This window comes from Myotis myotis, unplaced genomic scaffold (genome assembly GCF_014108235.1).
Source record: "Myotis myotis isolate mMyoMyo1 unplaced genomic scaffold, mMyoMyo1.p scaffold_m19_p_3, whole genome shotgun sequence".
Classification (NCBI taxonomy): Eukaryota; Metazoa; Chordata; class Mammalia; order Chiroptera; family Vespertilionidae; genus Myotis; species Myotis myotis.
In genome coordinates, this window is record NW_023416335.1 from 205,250,761 (window position 1) to 205,274,459 (window position 23,699).

The 23,699-nt window shown below is 39.2% G+C and overlaps 1 protein-coding gene across 25 annotated transcripts in view; it reads right to left on the reverse strand.

Annotated features, from left to right (window-relative positions):
• RBFOX2 (RNA binding fox-1 homolog 2) overlaps positions 1-23,699 on the reverse strand; it is a 265,267-nt gene that overhangs the window by 18,813 nt on the left and 222,755 nt on the right. For 12 of the 25 annotated variants that reach the window (XR_004966064.1, XM_036299483.1, XM_036299482.1 and 9 more), the window contains 5 exons: positions 14,831-14,923; positions 12,022-12,082; positions 3,325-3,378; positions 3,114-3,206; positions 1,507-1,651 (listed from right to left, as the gene is read on the reverse strand). Coding sequence is in view for 22 of the 25 variants with exons in the window: in XM_036299483.1 (XP_036155376.1) it covers positions 1,507-1,651; positions 3,114-3,206; positions 3,325-3,378; positions 12,022-12,082; positions 14,831-14,923 (446 nt within the window). In the remaining 3 variants the exon portion in view is untranslated. Of the gene's footprint in view, positions 1-913; positions 1,018-1,506; positions 1,652-3,113; positions 3,207-3,324; positions 3,379-12,021; positions 12,083-14,830; positions 14,924-23,699 lie in introns of all 25 variants that reach the window. The other 13 variants (XM_036299476.1, XM_036299485.1, XM_036299477.1 and 10 more) reach the window with 6 other exon arrangements.

Genomic DNA, 23,699 nt, shown 5'->3' on the forward strand with positions numbered 1-23,699 from the left:
TGAACCACTTTATAAAGTAACGCAGGAATATCACAAAATAAAGAAGTCCCATGTTTCTGTTGAGCAGCATCACTTTGTGACCATGACGGTCAACTCTCTTGGACTGGAAGACACTTCATGAACAATTTTCCTAGTGTGTAGAGCTTCCAAAAGGTTTGTTTTTGTGTTTTAATTAAATATTTCTTGGTGAAACAATACTGCATCTTTATTTACTTCTTTTAAAAGAGATGTCAGAGGTTGAAGGTCAAAGGTCAAGTTGAGAGGTGGGGGGGAAAAAGGGATAAAATTAAAAGTAATGGCAGAAGATGGAGATGATGGAATGCATGGGATTTAAACACCTACACACTGCAAACAAAAGTTTGTTTCTAAAGCAGTTCCCTTCTAGTGGTTTTGGAGCCTGCTCACTTCAACATGCATACTTCTCTTATCTAATAAACATGTTCTAACTTTGTGGAATGGAGGACCCTTAATGGCATGTCCATTTGGTCTATGAATGAATGCTAAATTAGCACACCTGAAAGCCAATTTTGCCATAAGAAAAGGACCTACAAAGGAGGCTCTTTCCCTTAAATTTTAACTAAGTAGCAATGAATAGGGTCCTCTGTCACTATATTTATTCCTCCATAAGAATATGGAAAAAGCTATCACAGGCAGAGAAAAGGTGAAGAACACAAATGCCACATCTCTGAGGAAGGAAAGTCCTTGATGCAACTACCCTATAAAAAGTCCACTATAAAAATATACATGTTAGACTCACATGAGAACAACTAAAAACAAAACCTGCATCTTCACTCCTTCTCCCCGTTCAAGAACAAAGGATTTATTTGTTGCTATGGAATCAGTCCACTGCATGAGACACCCTCCATACAAAAATCAAAGGGTGAAGGATGCTCAGCTACATTAGTTGTTTTACCATCATTCAGAAGCCAACTGTAGTTTAATTCTTCCTACTTCTCCCTTTCTCCCTTGATTCAATTGGACTTGGTTCATCTTTGAATTAACCTTTTAATCCGTTTCCTACAAAGAAAGCAAATCCATTGTGGGTAACTAGTTCTGCTGCTCACCACCCAGGCAGTGAAACCAAAAGGGAGGGCACATGTGACAGCCTCAGCCCCAGCCCAGGGTGGTGAAAGGGGGTGAACACAGCAGAGGCAGCTTGTACTACAGTCTTGAACTCCTATTTTGGTTCTCTGCAGTAGTGTTAATCCATATTCGTGCGATGCTGAGTGAACTCCATGCCAACACATTGCTAGTAAACAGAAGACGGTTCTGGCTACTGTCTTAAGCCACTATCTTGAGGGCTTAAGGTGGCCAAAATGAAGATTTAAATAATGAATTGATATTTGTTATATTCTGATGATGGTATATTTTGGTTCTTGCCATCTAATTCATTAATTTGTAAATAATCATAGAATCTCTACTATGTGGCACGGCAACATCCCGGAAGTTATAAGAGGACTATGGTATTTTCTTGTCCAACTGTTTATTCTGGAATCTAATACTTACCCTGGATAGGCGGGAATGGCTGTTGGAGGTACCGCTCGCACTGCACCATACACCGTCCGCCCCCTGCCCCTCAGATGGGCTCCTCTGAAAGCGGCCGCCGTGGTGGCTGCAGTTGGGTAAGGAAATCCAGGAACTAAAGGGAGACCCAAAATATGACAGAAATGTCAACTTGCATTCAACAGTAGGAGTACAAGCACACTTGCTTTGAATCAATTACAGGAAAGATTAAAAAGTATGTACCACATCTTTTCTGAAAAAGAAAAGGGAAAGAGACCCAGGATGCAAAAGCTCATGGTAGCACGCCTCTGTGATCATAAATCTTGAGTGAGCTTTCTTCACTCCTTCCCAATGCTGGCATCACCACGCAAGCAGGTGAGAAGCAGGTCAAGAAGCTCTAAGAGCTACCACCACAGTAAGAAAGGACACTTTCCATTTCTGTGGGCAGTTTAAATGGACTGATAAAACTCTTTAACTGGCCAATTATTAGTCTTGCTTCCAACATTATTATGTGCATATCAAAATTACTCATCATGGGAATATTCTTTTGTGTTTTTACATGGTGCGAAACTCCAAGGCACACAATAGTCTTCAGGTATTTCATCTCATTAGTCAACTTTATTCCTTTATCTGAAATATTTTAATCCAGAAATGGAAGGTGAGAGGGAAGCTACATCTCCCCTGTGGTCTTGTATCCTGTAGAGGCAGTCATTGTCTGAGGTCTGTTGTAAGTGTGCTCTCTCTGGAAGGCACGCAGACATTGATTTCATGTCTACCGAACTGTTAATTCTACCTCTTGCTGGAGCAAAATGACTCAAGTCAAAGTAACTTTGAGATATCAACAGTTGAGAATAATCAATAATCCTAGGGGTGCTTTTAAGTGATACTCTGACAGAGGGCCCAAAGCTGACTGGTAGAGAATATGTATGATATATCCCACAAGTACTTCTTTCTTTTGTTTTCTACATTATCAAGTACATACTAAAATGTTCTTTATATGCCCTAATCCCCTCTGCCTTTCCAACTACCTGTACTCTGTGGCAATCTTCATGATTTGGTCAAAAGGATTCTAGCACAGGCTAAGCAGGACAAGGCACCATGACAGTATTATCGCTCCTAAGAACGCCTCCTTTTCAGTTATGTATTACTAGGGGCCTGGTGCACAAAATTTGTGCACTCTGGGGGTGGTGGCGGGCCCTCAGCCCGCCCTCTTGCAATCTGGGAGCCCTTGGGGAAGGTCCAACTGCTGGCTTAGGTGGGGAGCAGGCCTAAGCCAGCAGTCAGACATCCTTAGCGCTGCCATGGAAGCAGGAAAGGCTCCCATCACCACTGCTGTGCTAGCCAGCAGTGAACACAGCTTCTGGCTGAGCAGCGCTCTCTGTGGGAGCGCACTGACCGCCAGGGGGCAGCTCTTGCGCTGAGCGTCTGCCCCCTGGTCGTCAGTGCGCCATAGCGACCGGTCTTTCAGCTGTTCGGTCAATTTGCATATATTAGCCTTTTATCATATAGGATACTGGCGGGGGGGTGGCGTGTGGAGTGGGGGAAACTTCTAGCTCATCATTGCTTACTCAACAATCAAAATCCATGCCAGGCCAACATAGGCTACTTACTGATTAAAGGAATGTAAGTGTTAATACCCCCTCTTCCTGATAGGGGCACTGCCGCTTCGTTGCCCAGGGACACATCTGCTTGAAAGCTGGATGCTGATTGTATTAAAAAAAATTAAAAAATGCAAAAAAGATTACAAAGGAATAGTGAATTGCAAAACAACAGACGTTGTCAGTTGAATAGCACAGGCAGAAAAATCAACGTAAATACTACCTGCATATAACTCGGGGCCGTATACAGCTCCAACTACTGGGCTTAATTTCCAACCTGAAATGGAAGAGAGGACGGTGAGCATTTAAGATGGCGCGACGACACAGGGAAACGGAGTGATGTGCACGTCGGCTCAGACATCTCTGGGTTTCTTTTTGTCTATTCTCAACTTTTCTTTCGAATGCCAACTGGGGTTTATATGAAAGAGTGATGACATTTCTACACCTGATTATCTTCAAGTAGGACTGTGATGGGATAATGAGCAGTGTGTGTGTGTGTGTGTGTGGGGGGGGGTGGTGAGAAGGAGAGGGAAGGGATAAAAGGAAGGAAAAAAATTGGGAGGGAGGTAGAAAAATGGAAAGGGAATGAGAGAAGGAAAAAGAAAATTAAACAAATCTTGGCATTTGGTGCAGTGTCTCTTAGAGAATTGCCTAACAACCTATTCTTTGTTTAAGAAAAGGACAAAGGGAGGAGAAACCAAGATGGTGACATAGGTAAACACCAAAATTGCTGCCTCCTACAACAACTTCAAAAATACAACAAAAAGACAAAACGGACATCATCCAGAACTACAGGAAGGCTGGCTGAGTTGAAATTCTACAACTAGAAGGAAAGAGAAAAGCACACTGAGAGTCAGGAGCTGCGGAAGTAACGTGCAAAGGTACGGAGGCTCGAGTGCGCGCGCGGAAAGGGGCTGGTACCTGAGGACGCGGCTGTCTTTTTGAATCGGGAGGGAGTCACAAGCTCCCGACTGCTCTGAACTCCAGTTCCGGGAAGTCTCTGGGGACCCAGGACTCATACGGGGAGAAACTGGACTGTCTGGCAGCGGGCAGAACTCGGAACTCCAGGGTGGCTTTCCCTCAGAGGTGCTTGCAGCGATTATTGGGACACTGAGACGCACGGCCCCTTAGGACAGGGCTGAGGATCTGCCATAGCTGCTTGCTCCACCCTGTTGATTCCTTGAGACCCCGCCCCAACCAGGCTTCAGCAGAGGCTTTTGCATATGAATGCCTTGGCCCTTTGCAACCTGAAAATTATCTAACAAATTACAGCTGGGCCAGACAGACCCAGAACTTCCAAGAGAAGATCCAAGGCCCCACAGCAGCTTGCATTGCTTCACAGCTGGGCCTCATCTGGGCACCTCCAAACTCCAAAAAAGGAAGGGGAATCTGCAGATCTTTTCATAGCTCCTGCTGGGTAACCTCAGGCAGAGACTAAATTAGCACCTCCTTAGATCCAAGAGCCAGTGTACCCAGTGGTCAGAGTGGGACCATCCAGATTACAACTCCTCAGATCCATAAGGGACACACTCAGGGGGCAGACTCAGTGAGCAGCAAAGCCCCACTGAAGCAAGTCTTGCCCTAGAAGGGTGTCTTCAGCACAGAAGTTCTCCCACTGCAGACACAGCTGATTCTCACTGCCAATTGGCCTGGAGATCAATTCCTCCCAGTGATACCTACAACAATCAAGGCATAACTACAACAAGACTGTGCACAAAGCCCACAAGGGGGTGCACCAAGAGTGTCCACCTCAGTTAACTGGGGAGGCTGAGCCACTGGGCCCTATAGGACACCTAGCACACAAAACCACTCTACCAACACAGGGAAGCATAAAAAATGCGGAGACAAAGAAACAGGTCACAAATGACAGAAATGGAGGAAAGCAAACGACTGGATACAGAGTTCAAAACCACGTTTATAAGGTTTTTCAAGAATTTTATGGAAACCGCCGATAAATTTAGTGAGACCCTGGAGGATATGAAAAAAGACCAACTAGAAATTAAGCATACACTGACTGAAATAAAGAATAATATACAGATATCCAACAGCAGACAAGAGGATCCCAAGAATCAAGTCAAAGATTTGAAATACGAAGAAACAAAAAATACCCAACCGAAGAAGCAAAAAGAAAAAAGAATCCAAAAATATGAAGATAGTATAAGGAGCCTCTGGGACAACTTCAAGCGTACCAACATCAGAATTATAGGGGTGCCAGAAGAAGAGAGAGAGCAAGATATTGAAAACCTATTTGAAGAAATAATGACAGAAAAATTCCCCTACCTGGTTAAAGAAATAGACTTACAAGTCCAGGAAGCGCAGAGAACCCCAAACAAAAGGAATCCAAAGAGGACCACACCAAGACACAACATTATTAAAATGCCAAGAGCAAAAGACAGAGAGAGAATCTTAAAAGCAGCAAGAGAAAAAAAGTCAGTTACCTACAAGGGAGTACCCATACGACTGTCAGCTGATTTCTCAACAGAAACCATGCAGGCCAGAAGAGAGTGGCAAGAAATATTCAAAGTGATGAATAGCAAGAACCTACAACCAAGATTACTTTATCCAGCAAAGCTATCATTCAGAATTGAAGGTCAGATAAAGAGCTTCACAGATAAGAAAAAGCTAAAGGAGTTCATCACCACCAAACCAGCATTAAATGAAATGCTGAAAGGTATTCTTTAAGAAGAGGAAGAAGAAAAAGGAACTCTTACCATTTGCCACAGCATGGATGGAACTGGAGAGCATTATGCTAAGTGAAATAAGCCAGTCAGAGAAGGATAAATACTACATGATCTCACTCATTTGTGGAATATAATGAACAACATAAACTGATGAACAAGGACTGATCCAGAGACAGAGAGGCATTGATTGGACTGTCGGGCCTTGGAGGGAAGGTGGGGGAGGGTGGAGGTAAGGGGGAAAGATCAACCAAAGGACTTATATGCAAGCATATAGGCCTAACCAATGGACACGGACAACGGGGGTTGGGGGGGGGGGTGAGGGCATGAGCGGGGGGGTGGGGAGGTAAGGGGTAACGTGGGGATAAGGACACATATGTGCCAGGAGCCGGTCCATCCTTGCTGTTTCAAGGGACCTGGCATATATGGCATACTGTTCTTAATATGTTTGCTCACTTTCTTGGCACTATGTGTTTTAACCAATGTCACCTCTCTGAGAAAGGTTGTTTCCCCAGGTAGGGATTTTCCCCTGAAGTTAGGGAGGGAATAAAACCCCTTAACTAAGTGCCAGGCGGGTAATTAATCACTTTAACTACGAACAATCATGCTTAAGCTACATAATTTTTACTCCCTGGAATGGAGATAAGAAACGCCCTAACCTTTGGAATACAGATTGATAGGATTGAATCAACTGGTATAAATACAGATGTAACAAGACAACAGGAGACAGAACTTAGAAGACAGAACCTAGACACAGAACCTACACAGAACCTAGAGACAGAAGAACTTCGCTGGAGAGAACATGGCAAAAGATCCTGGACAGAAACTGGCCACAGAACCTAGAGACAGAACCTAGCGAGAGAACCTGGCTGAAGAACCTAGAGACAGAACCTGGCTACAGAACCTGGATAGAACATGGCAAGAGAACCTGACTAGAACCTGGTGACCGAACCTGGCTGGAGAACCTGGACAGAACCTAGCGAGGGAACATGGCTACAGAACCTGGCTGGAGAACCTGGACAGAACCTAGCGAGGGAACATGGCTACAGAACCTGGCTGGAGAACCTCGCAAGAGAACATGGACACAGAACCTGGCTGGAGATCCTAACCAGAACTTCGCTGGAGATCCTGAACAGAACTTGGCTGGGGATCCAGACCAGAACTTGGCTGGAGATCCTGGCTAGGCTGCTGATCAACTGAACGCTGTCTCTGTGTCATTCCTTCTTCGCTGACTCCGTCCACACCTTTGGGAACCCCTGGACCTGCTGGGGTTGAACCCCAGCACATATGTAATATCTTAATCAATAAAAAATATATTAAAAAAAGAAAAAAAAAGGAAAAAGGCAGAATATAGTATGTGTCATTCTATATCACACTTTTTTATGTATCCTCTTAACACTATTTATTACTCTAGTTGTTATATAAAGGTGCCTTTTGACTGAATTCAAATTTGACCTGGATCTTTGCATTCCATGTTCAATTATACCATGCTGATAGGATTTTGGGTAAACTGAAATCTCCTTTCACTGAGATTTACCATTGGGATTTCATTGGAGTTAACCAAGTCAACAAGGAGAAACACTCAATAATAAAATTGAAGCTACATTCCCAACTTCAACGCATGTCCTGAGATTTTAATTTGTAATAAATACATTGAAGTTCATCAGACTTTTAAAAGTTAATAGACTGGAAAAACCAAGAAGGCGGCATAGGTAAACACTGGAGATTGCTGCTTAGCACAACCACTTCAAGAATACAACTAAAAGACGGAACGGACATCATCCAGAACCACAGGAAGGCTGGCTGAGTGGAAATTCTACTAGAAGGAAAGAGAAAAGCATACCGAGACTCAGAGGAGGTGCGGTGTGGAAGTAAAGTACAGAAGTACCGAGGCGCACGCGGAGAAGGGCTGGTGGCTGAGGACACGGTTATCTTTTTCAATCAGTAGGGAGTCTCAAGCTCTGAGCTCCAGTTCCGGGTGAGTCTCTGGGGACCCAGACTCATATGGGAGAAACTGGAGTGTCTGGCATCAGTCGGAACTCGAGGGCAGCTTTCTCTTGGAGGTGCATGCAGCGACTGCCAGGACACTGAGAAGCGGGGCCTCTGAGGGCAGCCATAGCTGCTTGCTCCGTTTTGATGATCCCCTGGGACCCCCGCCCCACCCAAGCTGTGCGCCGGCTTTTGCATATGAAAGGCCTGGCCCTTTGCAATCTGAAAATTACCTAACAAACTTGCAGCTGGCCCAAGGCCCCACGGCAACTTGCACTGCTTCACAGCTGAGCTCCTGCTGGGTAGCCTCAGGCAGAGGTAGATTAGCACCTCCTTAGAGATCCAGGAGCCAGTGTGCCCAGTGGTCAGAGTGGGACCATCCAGATTGCAGCTCCTTGGATCCATAAAGGACACACTCATGGGGCAGACTCAGTGAGCACCAAAGCCACACTGAAGCAAGTCTTTCCCTGGAGGGGTGTTTCCAGCACAGAAGTTCTCCCACTGCAGACACCGCTGATTCTCACAGCCAATTGGCCTGGAGGTCAATTCCTCCCAGTGATACCTACAACAATCAAGGCTTATCTACAACAAGACTGTGCACAAAGCCCACAAGGGGGTGCACCAAGAGTGTCCACCTCAGGTAATTGGGGAGGCTGAGCCACTGGGCCCAATAGGACACCTAGCACAGAAAGCCACTCTATCAACACAGGGAAGCATAAAAAATGCAGAGACAAAGAAACAGGACACAAATGGCAGAAATGGAGGAAAGCAAACTACTGGATATAGAGTTCAAAACCACACTTTTAAGGCTTTTCAAGAACTTTCTAGAAACCGCCGATAAATTTAGTAAGACCCTCAAAAAGTCTGGTGAGACTGCTGATAAATGTAGTGAGACCCTCAAGAAATCTAGTGAGACCCTCGAGGTTATGAAAAAGGACTAACTAGAAATTAAGCATACACTGACTGAAATAAAGGATATTATGCAGAGTTCCAACAGCAGACTAGAGGATCCCAAGAATCAAGTCAAAGATTTGAAATACGAAGAAGCAAAAAACACCCAACCAGAAAAGCAAAACGAAAAAATCCAAAAATACCAAGATAGCATAAGGAGCCTCTGGGACAACTTCAAGCATACCAACATCAGAATTATAGGGGTGCCAGAAGAAGAGAGAGAGCAAGATATTGAAAACCTATTTGAAGAAATAATGACAGAAAAGTTGCCTACCTGGTGAAAGAAATAGACTTACAAGTCCAGGAAGTCCAGAGAACCCCAAACAAAAGGAATCCAAAGAGGACCACACCAAGACACATCATTATTAAAATGCCAAGAGCAAAAGACAAAGAGAGAATCTTAAAAGCAGCAAGAGAAAGACAGTCAGTTACTTACAAGAGAGTACCCATACGACTGTCAGCTGATTTCTCAGAAGAAATTTTGCAGGCCAGAAGGGAGTGGCAAGAAATATTCAAAGTGATGAATGCCAAGAACCTACAACCAAGATTACTTTATCCAGCAAAGCTATCATTCAGAATTGAAGGTCAGATAAAGAGCTTCACAGATAAGGAAAACCTAAAGGAGTTCATCACCACCAAACCAGTATTATAGGAAATGCTGAAAGGTATCCTTTAAGAAGAGGAAGAAGAAGAAAAAGGTAAAGGTACAAATTATGAACAACAAATACACATCTATCAACAAGTGAATCTAAAAATCAAGTGAATAAATAATCTGATGAACAGAATGAACTGGTGATTATAATAGAATCATGGGCATAGAAAGGGAGTAGACTGACTATTCTGGGGGGTGGGTAAGGGGTGTGGGGGATGTGGGAAGAGACTAAACAAAAATTGTGCACCTATGGATGAGGACAGGGTGGGGGGTGGTGAGGGTGGAGGGGGGGTGGAAACCGGGTGGAGGGGAGCTATGGGGGGAAGAAAGAGGAACAACTGTAATAATCTGAACAATAAAGATTTAATTAAAAAAAATAAAAGGTACTAGACTGCTGAACATTAGGTTAAACATTTATAAATTTCAAGTATTTCCAAACATTAGGTTTGGTGTCAATTGAATTTCTTCATTCCCTTTTTATATTCATAGGAATATGGCAAGTGTTAAATAAAGTGTACTACTGCCCACTGTTAAAGATTGGAATTACACATAAAAACTTTAATCAATAAATATTTATTGAATTCAAACATGCCCTATTATGTTTCTGAAAAACTGGCTCTTTGGTTTACTTCTTTGATATTAGTTTAAGGGCCTAACATTGTGCCACTGCTACTCTATAACATTATAAATGGAAAGAAGAAAAGGTCAATTATCAGATTTAAATTGCTACATTATTCAAGAGAAAACCCATTAATTCTGAATTAATCCAATCCCCATTCATTATTTTATGTGCTCATAGACATTCCCCTTCATTATTCTACATAAATATTGTGCCAAATCTGGGTTCAAATCCTACTGGAATTGTAAGAGCACAAATGTTCTGCAATGTCAGACAAATAAGTGTTTCCAACCATCATAAACTAAAATGCTGAGAATTCACCAGAAGGGCACCCAGCACTCTTATCACAACTATTAACGTGACAGAGGCAGATTTCTAAAATGTGGCTCCATTAGACCTGAATATTGATTTAGAATATTCAAAAATGACCCTTTTCTTTCCTGCCAATGGCACTATTACTTAAGTACTTCCTTTAAATGCATATAATGGATGGACATTATAATAATGGTATACAATGGTATGCTGTCAATAATATGTTGAATATGTCCAGTTTTGTATAATTTACAATGTATTTTCACAGATGTTTATTCATTTTGTCCTTCACAAAACCCAAGATAGGTACCACTTGTGGGACAATGAGGAAATATTATATTTCTCTGGGTTTCATGTCCTAAATAATAATAAGCTAAGAGGGTTGGATTTTGATGACTTCTAAAGAGCTTTGTGGTGCTAAAATTCCGTGACTGCAAATTTACAGAGATGAAAACAGATAAGATAGGAAATTGGCTCATTGTCACAGAGTAAAACGAAGAGTCAATCTAGAAGTAGAATTTCTATCTTCTGAATTCCAGTGGCTTTCTGCCACACCACCTTCCCAGGATCTAAAGGAAATCTGACATTTCCTCTCCCATTTAAAAAAATTTGTTTTGCTCTACAATGGGTTTTTCTCCAAGCTGCAGACACTGCCACTTTTGTGAGAGCAGTGCAAAGAAGAAAACATGAGGTAAAGGGGGAGGTGGTGGTACCACATGATATACCCCTGATAAAATAAGTAGGGAAAACGCTAATTATGCTGATTTGTGTCCTCTTTTTGAAAAGCTGGGTTAAAGGTATTTATTGAAGACTTTGTGGGATATACTTCTATTTCGTTTAAGACATTACCAGAACATACTGTTACTCTAGCAGTTAGGTTCAGACTTTCACAAAGCACTTACAAGGGAAAAACCGCCCCTTTTATAATCTAGATAAATCTTGCAGAACTCTAAAATAGAAAAGAGAATGAGTTGCTCAGACTAAAGTAGAGCTGGAGGCCTCAGGACCCAATCCATACAGTTTCCTCCCCCCCAAGGTGGTCCTATAGAGCGCAATTTGTAAACCACTGCTGCAGAGCAGATTAAAATGATATCCCATCTCACTTAGAGAACATGAGTCTAGATTAAATTTGACAACTGATGTGAAAGTTTCTTCTGTTAGACAAAATAGTCACAGAAAATTTTCTTCTCAATAAAAAAGATTTGTAACACTCACTATATGACATGCAGTCATGGAATAGAAAATAGAGGATACACACACACATACACCAAGGCTATTTCCTCTAGAAAAAAGGAGAGCTAAGTGTCAAGAATTACTCTACTCATGCTCAAATAAATAGGAATTAGCAGTAAAAGTGAGAATTGGTGGGCATCCAGGGGTATTATGGACAAGCCTAATAATGTATTACAGAGAACTACAACAGCCAACAAAGAGGGTGCTGTAGTGGGACCTAACCTGAGTTAAGAGGTAACCTCAAATGACACATTCACACTGTGTATCAGATGAACTTTACTGAGACCAGAACACCTTAACAACTAAAAAATTAGCTTAATTCTAAGAAAAAAGTTAAATTCTAAAAAAAACAAAATACCCTCCTAGGTAAATGAAATAAACTGTCTTAAGACGGAAATCAAGAGAGATTCTTCGATGTTTATAAAAAGCTCATTATTTTCACAAGAATAAATGGCATTATTCTGCTGATGATTAGTAATCTCTTACCATTTGCATATGGTGTGACCATCTTCTTATTGGTCATTACACGTGCTGTAGCATTATTCACCTAAAATCAGAAGGGGCAAGGGGGAAGTAGACCACATTAAGAAACATGATATTGTTTGTCCAATAACATAGTACTCAATTAAAAAAGTAAATTTCAGAGAACATTGATTTAAATAATATAGCAATATAAAATATTAAAATATAATATTTTAATTAAAGTGTTTATTAAATGAGACTAACAAGAGTAAAATGCAGTTTCTTAGTCTCCAAATGGAAAACTAGGGCCACTTTACCACCCAGTACTCCAAAGAAAAAATCCATTTATAAGTACCTTGGTGATCTCTTAAACAGAGAAGTCTCTGTATTAAGAAAAATATGGGGAAAATAGTAAATTAGGAACAACTGTTTTCACATGAACTCTGAAGTAGTTCCTTAATTAAAAGGAGGACATAGGTTTACAGGAAGATAAGAAAATCAGTCTGTAAATTTCATCTATTCTAGTGTTCAGCATTTTTGGTATGTTTGTGTAAGATTTTACTGTTTGAAGTTAGTCAACAAATACAGAAACTTAGATTTCCATGTTGACAGTCTTTAGAACCATCGTGAATTTTCTAGACCATGTGGTCTATCCATTTATGGATTATCCATTATCAAGTTTTCAGAAGGCCTTTAGATTAGGCACTTAAAAGAACTGAAAATAATAAAGCGTATGTCTCTGGTTGTAGGGTACGCTCCACCCTCATTACAGAATGGCATAATTCAAAGCGTTGTTGGTGCCAGGGCAAGACGGTGTTACAGAGATGGTGCTGGTGAAGAAAGATGAGCAGCCCCGTGGTAGAACCAGCCTCAAAGCTCCGACCAGGAGGTGAAGCCTCACCACACAACTTGATTAAATACTGTGCTGCCAGGTCATAAAACAGGCAAAAAAAGAAAAAAGAAAAAAAAGATCAAACATATAAAATATAAATGTCTTATTTTGCCTCTGGGGACTTACATAATCCTAAATTTGTATAGTGATAAATTTATGTTACAAAAAGACCAATTTTAGGTAGAACAGGAACTTAAAAAATGCTTTAATATGTCTTTTTGGATTTCTATAGTGGTAATATTCCTATGTGAGGAAAAGAGCTTGAAACTCCATTTACTCTGGTTTGACCCACCAAATAATACAAACATTTCACATTTAAAAAGAAAGAATGGGATACAACAATGATGAGACTGGGAGCATGCTGTTAAAAACACACACGCACACAAATAAAAGGGAAAAACAATCACTTTTGGGGAGAAGGGAGAAACTGAAGAGCAAGGCTCTCACAGACAGGAATGAGAATGAGGCAAGAGCTTACACTAGCTGCTGGAGCAGAATGCACCCAAGCACTTAAAAAAAAAAAAGGCCAGAACTAATCAGAGACCACCAGTCAGCAAAAGAGACCAATAGCTGCATGTAACAGAGAGAAAGGGTGGGAAAGGAAACGGGAAAGGACAGGAACAGACTTGGGTAAAGAGAATATAAAGGCAGGGAAAAGAGAAAGTCAGGGCAGGAAGGAGAGCCATCAAAGGCAAAGGAAGAACAGTCAGCTCTGAACGGAGGTTTGGGAAAGAGGACAAGTAGGAAAGGAAGTAGGGGCAGGAAGTGCATTAATAAAACCAGCCAAACTGGAGTTGAGTAACTCTGAGTAAGATGTGCAAGGGGGACAGTCACCATGACGTCAGTATCAAACAGCTCAGATGCTACAAAACAATGTACATCCAAAGTCCAGGCGGCATCACCCACAGCATTGAAAACAAAAGGGGGAGGGGAAGGGAGAGGAGCAACAAGTCAAATCACATTTTGTCGTGTTAATGTGAGATGGCAGATGGACTTTTCCTTTCTTGCTGAATTGTTTTGTAATTACAGTTTATAAAGCTTCTTCTCTAGTGCTTCGGTTTCACTTACCGCCAACGGGCACCATCGCCAGCATTGTGTATAGTTACCATGGAAAGAGTGAGTCAAGTGAAGGGCCCTTAATGCTAAACCATTGGAAAGGGAGGGGGAAAAAAAGCAAAATATGCAGACATCTTACTCAAAACGGTGGCTTTTATATTTCATACTTCTCAAAATTGGGAAAGGGGAAAGGAGCCAGTTAACCTTCATTGCCTTATTAAATAAGAAGGGCTGGTGAACACAGGTGGCTGACTCAACCACAATGATAGTCCATTCACCGGGCAACCGCCAAACCCTCTGTTTGAGGACTTTATCCATTAACTGTTGAAATTCTTGACATTAAATATATTTGATGAGTTGTGGATTCTTTCCTCCCTCCCAACAACCTCTAGGATCTTCTATTCCTTGCTTATCACATACATGGAGGCGAACTGGCCTCCTGAGAGAGAGGGCATTGGCTGGCCCCTTGATTTATTACAGGACACAATGTTATCAACTGGATAGAGATAGACATTTTTAAAGTTAGTTTTATATTGGCCTGATCATAGGAATTTGGAGTCTGGCAAACTGAAGCAAAGGAAAAAAATCAAGAGAGCAAAGGATGAACACCTTGGAGGAAAAAAGTAAATGAAAAATACCCAGACACACACACACACAAGTAACACAAAATTAAAATTCCCCCCTCTCCCCCCCAAAAGGCGGGGAGGATAGAAGTGTTGCTTTTATACATTTTAGTGCAAGAAGGTGAAGGACAGAGACACAAACACACATACATGTGTGCACACACACAAACAAGACAGGGCTCCAAATGTGAAATAAGTGAGGCAATACACAAAAAGAGAAACAAAAATATAAACCAGAAATTGAATTATTGAAGACATGCACCTCGATTTTACGGCCCTCTACCACGGTGCCGTGTAATTTCTCCCTGGCCCTGTCTGCATCAGCACTATTCTCGAAAGTTACGAACCCGAATCCCTGCATGCAGCGGGAGAAGGGGGGAAAACATGCACATCGTTATATTGAAATACTGATCTCGTGGTCAATAGAGAACAAAATATCACAGTATGAAACTGACATCAGCAACAACTTAGCAATATGCTCCCGAAGTCACATTTTTGGACCATGCATATTTTGTAAAGGGAAATTAAGTCCAGTAAGAGAATAAAGAACTGTTGTGGTAGTAGTAATAATATAATTATCAATAATAACCATAAAATAAAACATAAAGCATGTGAGGCCAGACCAAAATTAAGGTATACAGTTACTCGGGTCAAATTATTCAACCAAGAATCTGAGTATTTTTAAAAATATCCTACTTTTCTCTCTCATTTCATGCTGTTAATATACATGTTTCTTTATGTAATACTAAGAAAATACTTCATTAAATCAATTATTCCCTAGTAACTTCTACATGAAAACTGATATTTAAGTATCATCATTATATAATGAGATTTTTAAGATGTCTAATCATTTGAGCCCCCACTCTGCCTCCTGCTTGTACCACCTTGGAAACAGGATAATTTAAGACATAATCTTGATGTATAATTCTGTAAGTATTGGGTATGGTAAAAAAAAGTACTCATGTTTGTCTAAGCAAATGAAACTGTCACTAAGCAGTGGTCAGTTAATGATGACATTTCTTCAGTGACAATTTTAAAAGACCACACTGGCACTAGAGTGGCACTAGAAGGGTGGACAAAAGTAGGTTTACAGTTATAAGTACATGAAAGTGTATTATTTAACTAGAGGCCCGATGCATGAAATTTGTACAAGAGTAGGCCTTCCTTTCCCTGGCTGCCATCACTGGCTTCCCTCACAGCCCTGGCTTTGTCCTGAAGGTCTTCTGGTCTAATTAGCATATTACACTTTTATTATTATAGATTACTAAGAGGCCTGGTGCACCAACTTGTGCACGGTGGGGTCTGGTCAGCCTGCCCTGATCAGGGCTGATGGGGCCGGCAGACCAGGGGAAGGGGCCACGAGGGGTTGGCTGGCCGGCCCCGCCCCCTGGAAGAACTCCTGATAGAAGGGACAATTTGCATATTAGCCTTTTATTATATAGGTTGTATTATTTTCCATACGAACAACTATAAGACTACTTCTGCCTACCTTTGTATGTTCAGCTTAATTTCAAAAAATTGCTTATCCAAATTTGCCTAAGTTGTACATTTGTTGATGCCTGCATCTGCTACTAAATATATTAGCAAGTTTCCATATATGAAGAAAAAAGGAATAGTCAAAAAAGCAATGGAAATGAGATCTATGTTAGTGACATCAGTTGCATACTATTCAACAGGAAAAGAATACCATAAAACAGTAATACAGTTGCTACCTTGAATTAGGATTAATTTATTTGTGCATTGTAGATACTGAACAACAAAAACCCACGAAGCTTTACTTCACTATGCGGACAAAGAGGAGACCAGGGAGTTAACCCACTTTCCTGTTCGCAGTGTATTTGAAAAGACTGCATGGGTTATAATCATACTGTTAATTTCAACATCAGCAGGATTTACTATATTTTTATACAACTCTTTCAGAAAGCATCGTATCAGTTTCATTTTAGGTACAACTATAAAATTTTCTCAAATTTCTGGGAAAGGCCTCATTTCTCAATAGCTCCAGTGTTCCTCCAGCATTCTTTAAACATACCATTGTAGGGTAACCTGGAACCCTTTGTTAGCCAAGTTCTGTTTTACAGTTTATTACCATGAGTTCTCCTGTATACACAAAACATGTTCTTAACTGAGATGGTAAATAGTGTAAATTGCTCAATAAAATTTTATAAAAGCAACTCCATCATTGTGAAGGATCGGATGACTCAGCATTCTAAAGGATTATATGGCTGGACAGCGAACCATGGAGGATTCCAATGGATCATCTCTACCTTCAATTTGGATATCACCATAAATACCCTAGAAGGTGCAATGCTAAGCTGATAGGAAATTTTCAACGTATGTTGGCTTGGGATGGAATATTACAGGTAAATTACTTAACACTTCCCTTAAAAAGAAATAAATGTGTTGAAAATATCAATGGGAACACATTTTGAAAATCAAATTTTGATGTTAGTATGTATAGGTATACAAGAGCATGTTACTAATTAATTCCACCATTTGTTGTTTATACTAGATCCGCTGGAGACGAAACCAGGTCTCCAATTCTGGAGAATCCTCCAGAAAGTTAAACCTTTTAAGAGAGGTCAGAGAAAGCGATGAGTTTTATATCACATTTTAGAAGTATTATTAGCTGTAAAGCTGTAATCCAACTGTTTGCTACAGACTCATACATTTTATGCCTTGGATAAAATTAATAAGTTAATTCTTATATAATGAATTTTGTGCAGACTAAAGCTAGGTTTTTAATTTGAGCATTAAGACTATATCTATATACATATATACATACATAGATGTTTGCCTTTTAAGCAAAACCATGGGACAGGAAGGCTAAACCTGCTGGTTTCATTTAGAAGGTAAAGAAACAAAGTCAAACTGAGGTTAAGTACTCAATAAGCAACAAGGGTCAAAGCATCAATAAGGTTTCTTTCTTCCATGTAGCTTCTTCCTACGCTAATGGTGAGGAAATTAAAATTCAGCTTTGAAATCCAAGTTCAGTATTCTATTTACTAAACTACATTAGTCCCCAAATCCTTTAATTTTCTTCCTCAAGTCCAATTGCTAAGTGTGCTCTCTGACTCTCCTTTCTGGATGTGCAGGTAGGACACCTGGGACATGACAGCTGCATCTCCAACAGAACACAGGGAGGTGTCACCAGCACTGACACTGTGCGGTCAGCAATGACCAAGGGGAGCGCCCTGTGTAAGATTTCTGTCAATAATGACTTTAATATTCTGGAACAAAATTTCACTTTCAAATGCTTTAAAATTGGTTTTAAAAGAAAGGTGCTTATCTGTCAAAGGAAATGCTGATCAAGATACCAAAAACATGACAATAAAGCCATCTTTACAGACATCTTCACCTAGGGTAAGAGGAGGAAGGCCTTGGCGATACTGGTCTGAAACAGAAATAAGAGGATTTCTTTCTTTCCTTTGAAGATAAATAGACGTGTGGCAGACAGAATAGTGCCCCTTACCCCCTTGTCCTAATCCCTGGAACCTGTGAATGTTACCTTACATGGCAAAAGGGATTTTGCAGGTGTGATTAATGATCTGGAGATAGGGAGACTATCCTGGATTATCCAGGTGAGCCCAGGGTAATCACAAGGGTGCCTATATGTGAAAGAGGGAAACAGGAGAGTCAGAATCAGGGTGCAGCAGCCTGAGAAAGACTGGATACATTTGGGAAGGGGCTGCAGGTCAAGGAATGTGGGCCGCCTCCAGAAGCTGCAAAAGGCATGGAAGTTGATTATCCCTAAAAATTACTGAAGGAATGCAGTCCTCCAACACTTTGATTTTAGCCTGGAAAGATCCATTTTGCACTTCTGTCCTCCAGAACTGTAAGATAATAAATGTGTGTGGTATTAAGCCACCACATTTGTGGCAAGTTGTGCAGAAGCAATAGGAAATTAATACACCTCACAGAATTAAAGTCTGACTGGGAAGGTGAGACGCATGACAGCATTTTAAATGTATCGGCCTTAAAACGCTTTTCTCTTATGTTGAAACGACAAATGTAATTTTCCATTAACTCAATGTTTGTTTATCTATCACATTTACAATTTTGTTTCAAGAATATTAATTCAAATAAAGGCTAAAATTTTGTTTTAATATACTATGTTCTTCAATAAAATGTAACATTTTTGAAAATGTGCAAGGAATTGAGCTAACGATATTCACAGATTATTGAGCTTAAAAAGTTACTAATAGGAAAGTATGGTTATATGAAATTATGTTTTCATGTGCCTTCATTCTTAGAAATCTAATTCACATTAAGTTAGGCCATTCAGATCTTTTGCTTTGAAAAAAATTAGTAAAATTATGTCCAATCCTAACATTTTCCTTAGAAGAGCTTCAAAATGAGCAATATATCAAACAGGGAAACGTTAACCACTCTGATTAGTTTCAAAGTCAAACTAAGGTTTAATGTCAAACTCTTAACGAGAAAATATATCAGGGATGTAAGAAAATAAAAAACAGATAAAACATAAACCTTTATTTTAATTTAAAAAATCATGTTGATATGTTTGTCAACACCAGCACTATCAGACAGAAATGTAACACAATTCACATATAATTTAAAACGATGACTAGCCACATTAAAAAGTAAAACTAGGTAAAATTAATTTTAATAATGTATTTTATTTAACCGAATATATACAACATATGAGTGAGATGTCTGACATTCTTCTTGTGTGTTAAGTCTTTGAAATTGGTGTGTATTTTACACTTAAAGCATATCTCAATGTACACTCGCCACATTTCAAGGGCTCAACAAGGCCACTATACTGGACAATGCAGGTCTATATGCTTTATACTTTTACCTAAGGTTCTCAGTTCCCAAAGTTCTACTATGTGAACAAATTAAACACCCATGTTACATTAGTGATTACCAGCTCTCTTTTGGAAATCGAGGAATAATGTGGTTATGGGTTGTGGTTAAAGCTTCTTCCGAGTGTGACAAAATGTTATCACCTGCCTTGACATCATCAAGGGCAAAGAAGCCGAATAACTGTCACCTTTTTAGTCTGGCCTCAGACTGCAATAAATAACAAGCAATAGGATGAGCACCGTGAACGTTTTTTTTAATTTGTATAATCTTTGAATTTTTCCATCTCAGAAGAATGAGAAAGAAAATTTACCATGTAACTTTTTAGGGAGAAATCAAAAGCAGACGGTTCTCCTGGGTATGGCCAGAACACAGAAATTAAAAAATAAATAAAAGAAAAAGAAAACTAAAACCCATAAAATGGTAACAAAAGAAAATAAACTAAGCCCTTTGGAAATACATGCACTGTTAATTCAGTTTTAAGTACTATGAAAACCGTTTCATCTCAGCATTACCTGTCAATTTTACTGAAAATTACAAATGCTGACTTAGTGCAATTTCAGACAGTCTTTTGACCATATTTATAAATAAATAAATAAATAATCCCCTTTTCCATGACCCGAAAGCCAGGGAAATACGGGAGAAGTTAGAGCATACTGCGTGTGTCTGAGGAATGGAAATAGAGAGGTTTTATCTTCCCTAACTCCAGCTTAAACTTTAGCCTAACCCAAACCAGACGGATCTCCATCATTCCAGAAATCCACCTGTGAAGTAATAACACATCAACTTAAAAATTTCCTAGCAATCTCAACAGCTGTTGCTGTGCTCTATTTTGTAGTCCTTTCACCAGCTTAATAACTGGCACTGTCTGAAGAAGTAAGGAGCTTCCACACATTCAGTTATAATACATACATGTCCTTTCAAGCGGCAACTCAACCGAAAGTATGTTGAAAAAACTTCATGAAAAATATAAATGTGAGAATATGTGTGCTTCTTTATTTAATAAATTTGATAATTACCGCAAATTATTATAGGGCTGGATGATAATGAACAGGATGTTGGGAAATCTGAATTTCAACAATGGAATAAACTTTGAAAAGCAACAAGTCTGCAGGCTCTAAAAATGTCTAGCAGAGAATGCAAGGTCAAGAGTACTGGGGATTGAACTAGGTGACCCTTATTCTGTTTAAGATTCTATGTGAGAAAAAAAGACTGCAAGGAAATATATGAGAATATTAGTGAATATTCTCTTTAGTGAGATATGTATGCTTTTTTTCTTTCTATTTCTCATTAACATCATGTTTTCCCTTTATAATCATTTTTAAAAGGGTGCTTTTTAAAAGTTGTCACTCAAAGGACAATATAATTTACTGTTCAAACTGGCACTTTAAGGGGAAAAAGGGACATTATTAATAATTATGTTCAAACAGGTATAAAAACTGGGATTGTCCTAGATAAACCAGGACCTATGGCCACTTACCTACATCTTCTTGTTTATATTAATACTTGGTTATATCTGGTGAAATTTGGAGGATCAATAAAGCTACACAAGCCTGTATAATCCTTTTCTAGATTCTGTTTGAGTACCTTAGTTAATACTTTGGCAGAGGTCCCATTTTTCATCATATATCCTAATTGAACACTTTCAAAAGGATAGTCTATCTTTGTTTCAGTTAATCACAAAAAAATTAAATACAGCTGACTTTATATTTATACAAAAGAAGAGGGAGTAAAAAAGATTTTTTTTAAATGGCATGAAATAATTTAAATGTGCAGTGTGCATGTGTAAACATGTAAATAATATATATTTGCTCCATAATCTACGTAAACCAAATGCACAATATGAAGGTCAAAGAAGAAAAAAAAAAAGTCAGCAACAAACAGACAATTACTTCCTGGAGCACAGAAATTCTGCTCTGCAGGCAAGCTGCAAAGGCAGAGTACTGGCAGGCAGGAGGGCACGGGCATGGCAGCCTAATAGTGCCCACTTGTGACTTTAAGTGGGGATATTCTAAAGCCCTGGGCTGAAAGCCTCATTACAAAAAATAAAAGATGGCAAAGAGTTGCTTTTTGTTTTGGAGCCATTTGGTTAAATACTGCTTTACAAGTAAGTATTACTTATCTCAGAATTAATTTGTGACTAGTTATTCCATTACTGCTTAAAAAATTTTTTCAATAAGGCTGATTTCTGTACAGAAAGCACTCTTAAAAGACTGAACGATTCTTAACTGAACAACAGGACCACATAAGTTTCCTTTTCTCAGGTTCCTTTCAAGACATGTAATTTATAGTCAACTCCAAACATATTAGAAATGAGAAACTAAACTTAATTTAAAAAAAAGAAAAGTATTGTTTAATTTATCTTTGGTGGATTCCAGAAGAGGTATCTAGGTTTGACTCCAACATAAATCTCTATTAACGAGCCTAAAACAGTTCCAGAGGAACCCATTTCAGCAAAGAACGTTAGGTGACAACAGAAGGGCAAGGATGAAAACGGGTTTTGCACCAGTCCTCGTAGACAGATTCAAGACAACCCCAAATTCTGTGCTTTGTTTTAAAACATTTACCAATTAGTAATAGTCTGTCTTCCCTTCAGCAGCCCAAAGGAAAGGGGCAGTGAGGACACAGCATGGAGCTGAGAGAGGCAGCATATGCTTTTAGATTTCCCAAAGAGAAGAGGAAGACTTATGTCCTTTAAAAATGAAAATTATAGGGGAGAAGCAATTGAATCGGGTAAATTTAAAAATCCTTGAAGTCAATGAAAGAAGCCTTAAGAAAGATCAATTTCCTTTGCTTCAAAGAATTCAATTCAATTATTTTCTTGGTAAGGAGCCTGATGAAATTATATTGGGCTTTCGGTTGTTAAGAGTCTTGTTAAGGATATTTTAAGTGCATACACTTAAAAGCCAAAAACATTTAAACTGCTACTTTAGATAAACAGTGTAGTCAATAATCTTCACATTTATTTTACATTCATGTGCTTCTCATCTCTAAACCATTGTCATTGTTTCACCTTGTATCTAAAAAGGTCACAAAAAATAAAAGCAAACTATATGACAAAAAAATAGAAATCCATTGTGAGGAAATTACAAGCATAGTTTTACTGGTTACAGTTTGAATTGGTTTCACTTTAAAAATACTTACCAAGGAAGTGCTGGAGAAAATTCTGTATAGGCATAGTAATCTTTTTTGTTTTAACAGAAAACTGGAAGCTTAGTATATAATTACCTCGTTAATACTAAAAAATAATTATTATGGTAAAAATTAAACACTTTTAGTGTTGATGCATTCTATAAAGGAAGGGAATAATGATCAGGAGCATTAGAACAGAACATACATTTGTATTGGTACCGATGGGGGCAGCAGGTACATAACTCTGTAGAGAGGTGGTATTAATTTGGAATAAGAAATTAGAGAGATAAATATTAAGTTAAATAGAGCAAATAAATGAGTTTTCTCAAATTACATTCTTAGAGATTTAATCATAGCCAAGGGCTATTTTCAAAGTTCAGTAGAGCTGACCCAATGAAAATTAATTAAAAAACTGGTCTTACCTAAAAATGCCAGGAGAACTGAACATAGCAAGGTAAATATTTGTAAGCTTGGCCACAGCTGATTGTGTCTGTGGGTGTATTTAATTTGTTAAGGAGGAAGAAAACTTTCAAGTAAAACTTTGCGAAATCCAGTTAATCAGATCTTTTCTCATAATGCCATTGTAAGACTTTACCATTCACTCATTACTAAAAACACCATTGCTCATTTTAGTGTATAAAAATTCTAAATCATACACATTGGAAATTTAATAGTAAATTATTAAGGGAAAATGTTTTAATTAAAATATTTCAGTTCTTATATAGAACACATTTAGAAGAGGATACACATATCAATTTGCACACTGTTACTTCTTTAATTCTTATGCAAAAAAAAAAAAAAAAAATCACTCACTGTATTCTGCAGCTGGCCTGTAAGGCTTTAACTTAAAGGAGGAAATCAGTTCATAGTGAAGTCCTGAGTCACTATACTCCCTGTAGTTAAGTCTTGTCAAAATTCATTCGAAAGAGAGAGCAAGTTAGCTGAATAACTGAAATATTAAATTTTTTCTAAATATGTCATTTCAAAGTTCTATTTTTAAAAGCTGATTTATTCTGATACTTCAGAATAGAATTTTCATAGAATTTCACTTTTCTTTTAATATAAGAAGTGTAGGGCAAACTGAAGTCTGATGAAGGACTGGTGTGTCCTACATCCTATTATCCTGACTGCCACACTCTCTCCTCCAACTCCTCTTGCTTCTATCTCATCACTCT